Genomic DNA, 7,343 nt, shown 5'->3' with positions numbered 1-7,343 from the left:
GGGGCCCTCTGGCATCCCAAGCCAGTTCTTAACCATCGCGCCACTCGGCCGGCCCAAAACACAGTTACCCAGTAAAATTTCTTAAAAAAAAAAAAAGAGGAATGGAATGGAGGACAGTTTATATTTATTTCATACCTTAAGAAAATCAGTATTTAAAACTAATTAGAAAACAAGCTTCAGAAAAATGCTTTGTGTCATTGAAGCTAGTTAGGTAAGAGTTGGATTGATTTACTCCACTCTAGTTTCCTACTCTGTACCTGTATTACTCATGCTGTATTTCACTAGAAGTTTCTTTACCCTGTGTTTTCCTGAAAATAAGACTGGGTATTATATTAATTTTTGCTCCAAAAGATGCATTTTATTCATTTATTCATGTACAAAAATCTACATTTATTCAAATACAATCATGTTTGGCTGAGGATCCTAACTGGGGCTTATTTTGGGGTAGGGCTTATATTACAAGCACCCTGAAAATCATGCTAGGGCTTATTTTCTGGTTAGATCTTATTTTCAGGGTAACACGGTAATAAAAGTTAAAAAAAAATTTCCCAACATTCAATACTGCCACAAGTTAAATAATTGTTAACTATTATAATACTCAAGTAGAACTGTTATTCAACTCAAGAAACTCCATAAATTTGTAAAGAGAAGACTTTAAACTTCTATCAGAATTCTAAATCTGCTGACTGCTTCAGATAACACTGAATTAGAGTATCTCAAGGACAGGTAAGAGAAAAACTCAGGATCATAAAATTGATTTTATCCTAAGATAAAATAGCAAAAGTCTACACCTTATATGCTCGACCAAATGAAATGGTACACCCAGCTGCCATTAATAATTAATGTTATTAATAATAATACTAGTGCTTTACATTGATTTAGTATGTCCTGCCTTTAAAACACTTACATAAATATAGTTCATGTGAAGCAGGAAGGGCAGCTCCTGTAATCCCATTTTATACATGAGAAACCTGAACCTAATTGAACTAAATTAACTCATTAAACCAGAATCACACACAAGGTAGAAGAAAATGTCTTCTAGGTAAGAGCTTTGTGCTTTTTATTACCTCATTAATCTTTCTCATATATCGAAAATTACTCCTAATATTTAAAACAATTAGAACTTTTAATAGTAAAGTACGATTATACCAACCTGTAGACTGGATTTTGAATTCAAAGTAGCTTTTGTTTTGGTGTAAAGGTGCACTGGCTAAACAACCTCCTGTTCCACATATTCTTCTTCCATTTTTTACAATAACAACATCTGTTCCTAAACAAAAAATGCAAACACTGTGTAAAGTTTTATATTTTCTTATCCAATAATCAAGGCTAATTTCTGTTTCATTTTTAACTCTTGGTCCACAAAAAACAGGGATACTACATGTACTTTGAAATATAGAAATAGTGATAAATTATTTAAATATTTAATTATTTTTTCTAAAAGAACATTTATATATTTAATAGTCATTTGTAGCATGGAATCTTATTTAATTAGGCAGTTTCAAATAAGCTGTAATACTTCTGAATTATACTGAATATTTAAAATACTTTTAAGATAGAAACAGACTTTCTTTAATTTTTAGCCAATAAATCAGTTTGATGATTTCATAAATCTCTTAATTTAAATAAAAACATAAACACTTAGAAACCTTGGTAAATGAGTCTAATTTTCAGTTCAATGCAAATAAATTAAAACAATCTACTAAAAACTGCTGAATATCTACTAGATACAAAGTACTATGCTAGTGCATTAGTCAAGTAAGAACTGAAGAGTACACAGAGTATGGAAAAGAACATACATCTTTGTTCTTGAAATAGCTGACACTAGAAAATGCTAATTTTAGAATCATAAAAATGTTTATAAGATAGCTACTGTCAATCATATTGCAAATATGTAAATAAGCTTTTAACATCATTAAAGATCTTTATTCTCATGGAAATTTTTAGTTTAGCTCAAATAACATTTGATAGACGAGTGAGAAAATCACTGTCTCTTAATGTGACCCCAATACCAATTACTTTTCAAATCTTGATTTAGGAAAGAATGTATATCAGAGAACATGAAGAGACTTAATAGAATTCTAATATGTATTATAAGAAACATCGTATAACACCAAGGCATGTGACTCCCAAGATCTGTGTACAAGCTAAGCAGATCTGGCTATTAGAACTGTATGGGACACCTTCAGAGGGGGTTAAATAAAACTAAAGGGTAGTAACAAAAGGTATTAACAGGGAGGCAGTTCTCTCATTAACTCACTATTGAAGTAATATTTAAAAATTATTTGGGACAAATACATAAGAGAAATGCAAAATTTTCAGACTCTTAAAATTCTAAATTTTCAGACTCTATCACAGATACTCTCTTAGATCCTATTATATGGTTATTAAAAATTTATCAGCATCCATTTTTTTCTCTTTATAAATGTTAAACCTCAAATTCTGAGAAAGTACCTTTATAAGTAATTTACATTTGGCTACAAAATCTACCTCCAGCAATTTCAACTGGACAGCATCCAGGGCCCAGCTCCTCCTTGATGGCAAAGACCATGTAGTGGTTGGCATCTAGCAGACACTCAGCAAATCACTGATACAGAAATGAATGAATAAATATGCTCTGCTAAGCACTTTGTGGCAGACATGTAGCATCTGTTTTCCCTCTCCCGACAGACTTCTCTCTGGAGATCAAAACAGTTCCAAGGAAGCTGACTCAGTTTCATCAGGGGTATAGCTTTGACCTAGGGTAAGTCAATCAGTGCATTCCACATTTCTTGGCTACAGTGATTGAATGAAAAAAATGGTTATATTACCTAAACCACGATAGTCAGGGCTTTTGCAGAGAATGTAGGGGTAAAGAGACTTTCTCATTCATGCTGGACCTGAATGAGGGAACCCAGGAAGGGGCCATAGGTTACCATGGAAGCCAGCCTTCAGGAATAAGCAGCAGAAGGCAAAGGAAATAGACAAAAAGAAACTCTTGGCAGCATAGTCTTTCCTGGAGCTCATTGCTGCCTTTGTATTTTTTTTTTTAGTTATGTGAACCAATAAATTTCCTTCACTGTTTAAACAATTCTGAGTTGTAGTTTTTACTACTCGTAACTGAAAGCATTCTAAGTGAAACACATTTCAAAGAATTATGCAAATAAATGGTATTTTCTTTGTCTTAACTGGCAATGTTCTGTGGTTCCCAACATACTAAAACCTTCTAATAAGAAGCTTCTATAGTAGGTAACTTACTATCTTGTATATCATCCTAAGGTGCTAAGTATCAGAAGACCCTCAATACAATACAGCCTACTCTCAATTGGAACCTAAGTACCAACTCTGAGCATTGTATTATTTTCAGAGATCAGACGAGATCAGGCGCGTTCAGGATGGTATGGCCATAGGCTGTCTTATTTTCTAACTTCATTATTATATCTCATCTCCAAGGCATTCTGCTTGGTACTGAGATGTTTTATAGAAAGATGAATATATTCAGGGAACATTCTGGAGTGTTTGTGAATCATTAGGAAATTATTTTAAGCTGATTCCATTTCTTCTTTTTTTTTAAGTACAAAGATATCCTATATTTGGATATATGGGATTTATGTTGTTTTAGTAATTAGAAAGTGAAGGCAAATTTGAGTACAGTCAGAACACATATAAACATAGCCAAAGAGTATGTTTTAAGAAACATTAGACACTTCCAAATGAGTGGCATCTCTTTCAATGTAGCTACCTTGAAGATATTCATTTCTAAAAAGTTATTTCACAATTAAATGCAGAAGATATGGCAAAATAAAGATATTTACAAACACTATGCCAAAAGAGGAATTCCAAAATGGTTTTATGCAGTATCACCAAAATAAGTGATAACTTTGAAAGAGACAGCATTAGTTTGGATATGAAATACACTGACTATTTTATTTATTTTTTAAATCACATTCTTTAGGTTATCTACTATAACCTTTCACATATCCAAATAAATGCATACTTGCTCAGTATGCTGCTCATATTTTCAATTTCAGAAGAACTTACACTTGAAACGTACTCCTAACTCTTTCCTTTTCTCTCTTTTATGTTATTCAGTTTCTAAAATCACATTTCTTCTGTGATTTAAGAATTTGAACTTACCAGAAGACAGGCTAAGAAAAAATTTCCATACGGATAGAAAGTTTGGGAATGACATTATTCTACTGAAAGTTGCTGGTCAGCTTTGGAAAAAGAACATAGTGGAATGAGTGCTAGGGACCAGTTTTTCACAGAGAACAGACCAGAGAAAAGGAATGCTTAAAAGAGCAAACTGCATTAAATCAGGAGTTTGGCAGTAGACAGAAAGAGCTAAAGCTGATCATAAGCTCCAGGAACTAAATATGGTTGTCCTTTACTGTGTTTCCAGCACCTACAACAATGCCTGCCACTTGATTGACAGTCACTCAGTAAATATCAGTTGCGTGAATAAATGAAATGGAAACATTTTCTGTGGGAAATTATAGGATTTGAACATCCCTGTCTATAAATGATGGATAAGAAATAATTTAAAGAGGTATATACACACATACATACATATATTGATGTATTAAGGTTCTGTATTACACTTGGGAAATCCATGAATTAAAAATAAATATCCAGGTATACAATTATCACATTTGTGGTTTGATCTATGCTGTAGAAATAGAAAAGTAAAAGAGACAGAATGTTTCCCAAATTATGAAGAATGTGGGCAGGACAGGGTTTTGCTATAAATATTAAGAACTGCCTGTTATTTCAGTTTCGGTGAGGGGGGGAATCCACAGTGCATTAAGTATATTTAGAACAGAATAATACACAAAAAGACAGTACTCTAAAATAATTATAGTGGGAAATCTCTTCTAGAAGCATATTCCAGAAGCATGGAACCATATGGGAAATAATAAGGCGGTGACAGCGGCTACAGAAGGAAGAGAAAGAATGTTAGATGAGAAGTTATATGACCATTTGAAATTGGGAGGAAAAAAAAAAGATGCGAAAGAGCGAAGTGCTCTTTTATTTTGCAATAGCCTGACCTGATGGGCAGAGGCGAGTCAGATTAAATTACACCACCTTTAACCGTGACTAAGGAAGTTCGGGCAGTGAGTGGGGGGTTTTACATGAATGACAGGTTGTGACCAGGGTTGCAATTCCAGGCTCTGCAATTTGCCTTGTGTTGACTTTGGAAGGTGAGAGAAAAATCACTTCGAATAAAACAAGCTTCAACCTATAAACGATGGGTTAAAGAGACAACTGTCAGGGCGGAAGGAGAGGTGATCAGATCTAAAGCACTCCGAAAATGTGCGGGTTTTGACTGGAGCTCGAAGGCTGGGCACTATAGGAGCGCCAGAGCACTCCCCACGCCCCTCGCCTGGGGACCTCTGAAGAGTCTCAGGAGGCGGCCGCTCAGAGGAGATTCTTGTGAAAATGGGCAGGTCCACACACCCATCTCCCGATGACAGGAGCAGACAGGGCTGCGTAGCCTTGAACAAGGAACCGAGCCGAGGTGGAGTCGCCTGAAGCGGATCCGCGAGACCAAATGGGGTCAAGGCAACATTGCTGGGGGAGGAGCGGGGGGCGGCACCGCCCCGCGGGGCAGGGCCGCGAGTGGTCCTTCCAAACTCGCACTTACTGCCCCCGACCAGCCTGAGGCACCCGACTCAGGGTGGGCCGTTGGGTCTGGGGAAGGGAGGGCCCTTACCCATGTGCTGCGTGTCCAGCTGCACGGCCGGCATCTCCTTCAGGGGAATGTGCCCTGTCCCGCCATCTCTGCAGCACCGCAGGCAGCAGAACACCGAGGCAGCCATCACACAGGGACCACCGACTCCGCCGCTGCCGCTGCCGCCGCCTCCTGTCGCCCCTAGACCGCGGCGACACCGCCCCCGCCCGATCACGGGAGGGGTGTGTGTGTGTGTGTGTGTGTATGTGTGTGTGGAGCGCAGACGCCGGTACAGCGACGCCCTAGGCCGGGAGGACGCAGCGCAGGCTGAGGTGAAGCCGGCCTGGGCGGAAGAGCGGAGGATCCGCGGGCGATGTAGGGCGGGGCTAGTGGCAGGGCGGGGCAGGGGGCGTGACGGCTGGAAGCCATGCGAGGGACTGCGTGCGCCTGCGCGCTAGGTCGTTTTCCCTTTGTGCGGCCTCGCGTGTGCACTTCGATACTGGAGGGTACGAGTTGATGTCTGCAACTTCTGCACGCTTAGGGGGACCTCGGATGCTGTGTTTTTAAAACTGCCCCTCCCACTTCGACATTATCTTTAGGGATAAATTGACAGAAGCAAATCAGGCTGGGGGAGTGGGAGCTGATAGAAAAGAATCCCGAGGTACTACCCCTGTGCCCGGGGCTGAGAGAACTTTGCCCCTACGGAGAACCTCCATCTCTCTACCATAGCTGGTTTCTGAAGAATTTTCTCAAATCCTAAATAGATGCACAGGCCCCAGGAATAATACCTGTTAGTGATTGCACTGTGGTTGCGCACCCAGGGCTCTAAGTCGGCCCTACTGCATTGTAGGTGCAGAGATACACATTCCGTGGACCTTGGTGCCGCGCAGTCCGGGGCGCGAGGGAGGCCACTCCGGGAGGGGACCATTGAGCGGGGCGGGAGGGTGATTCTTGATCAGCCTCTTCCAAGCTCATTCTCTTCGTGGACTGAGGGTTCCCAGGAGTGTGACGGGAACCCTGGAGGCAGCGAGAAGGCTGCTGCTCTCCCACCTCCTCCACGCCGTAGGTTCCTACCGCCTGTTCCTTTCTGCTTCCATGTAAGAGGCTCCTATGGCGGTCACCTGTCATCTCCGTGTCTAATTAATCATCCGTCCCTGGTCTATTTCAGATACCACTTGGCCCCTGAAGATGGTCTGGAACAACCCTTAGAATTAACCTGGCTCAAACCTCTGTTCCCAAATAAAAGGTTTTCATCCTGAAGGCTTTCCCAGGGTTCAAATCCTGGGAAACTGAACACAAAATGCCCACTTAACATGTAATGGGTTTCTCTATATAACTTTTTAGTTACCTGAGTACAAATATCCTTTATAAAGGATTTTTCTCCACAGAATAAGGTAATGTTTTCAGGGTCCTGGTCTCTTTGCTGTCTATACAAATGGTGTGGTTTCATTACAATACTTAGGAAAACCTCCAAGTTTTGTACCCCGACTTCCACTACCTATAGAGTACTTTCTTGATAACATTTTACACATGGAATTTTCTTTTACTGAAATCCTTGACTATTATTCTGAGAAGTGTTAGTGTTCCAGTTTTGTTGTTGTTTTGTTTGTTTTTTTCCCCATTGGGATGGAGGGGGAGAGTTGAATAGAACATTGGAGAGAAAACTTTTTTTTTTTAAATTGGGGAATTGGGG

At 39.6% G+C, this 7,343-nt stretch overlaps 1 protein-coding gene across 2 annotated transcripts in view; it reads right to left on the bottom strand.

Moving 5' to 3' along the window:
- SPRYD7 (SPRY domain containing 7) overlaps positions 1-6,007 on the bottom strand; it is a 17,532-nt gene extending 11,525 nt beyond the window's left edge. Inside the window, exons 1-3 of one of the 2 annotated variants that reach the window (XM_019650821.1) lie at positions 5,693-5,766; positions 2,491-2,678; positions 1,154-1,270 (exon numbers count right to left, since the gene is read on the bottom strand). In XM_019650821.1, the coding sequence (XP_019506366.1) occupies positions 1,154-1,270; positions 2,491-2,551 (178 nt within the window). In that variant the 5' untranslated portion in view covers positions 2,552-2,678; positions 5,693-5,766. Of the gene's footprint in view, positions 1-1,153; positions 1,271-2,490; positions 2,679-5,692 lie in introns of both variants that reach the window. The other variant, XM_019650820.1, reaches the window with a different exon arrangement.
- Positions 6,008-7,343: the final 1,336 nt, after the last annotated feature.

This window comes from Hipposideros armiger, unplaced genomic scaffold (genome assembly GCF_001890085.2).
Source record: "Hipposideros armiger isolate ML-2016 unplaced genomic scaffold, ASM189008v1 scaffold_148, whole genome shotgun sequence".
Taxonomy (NCBI): Eukaryota; Metazoa; Chordata; class Mammalia; order Chiroptera; family Hipposideridae; genus Hipposideros; species Hipposideros armiger.
Note: the sequence above shows the minus strand (reverse complement) of the source record. Positions and strands in the feature narration are given on the sequence as shown.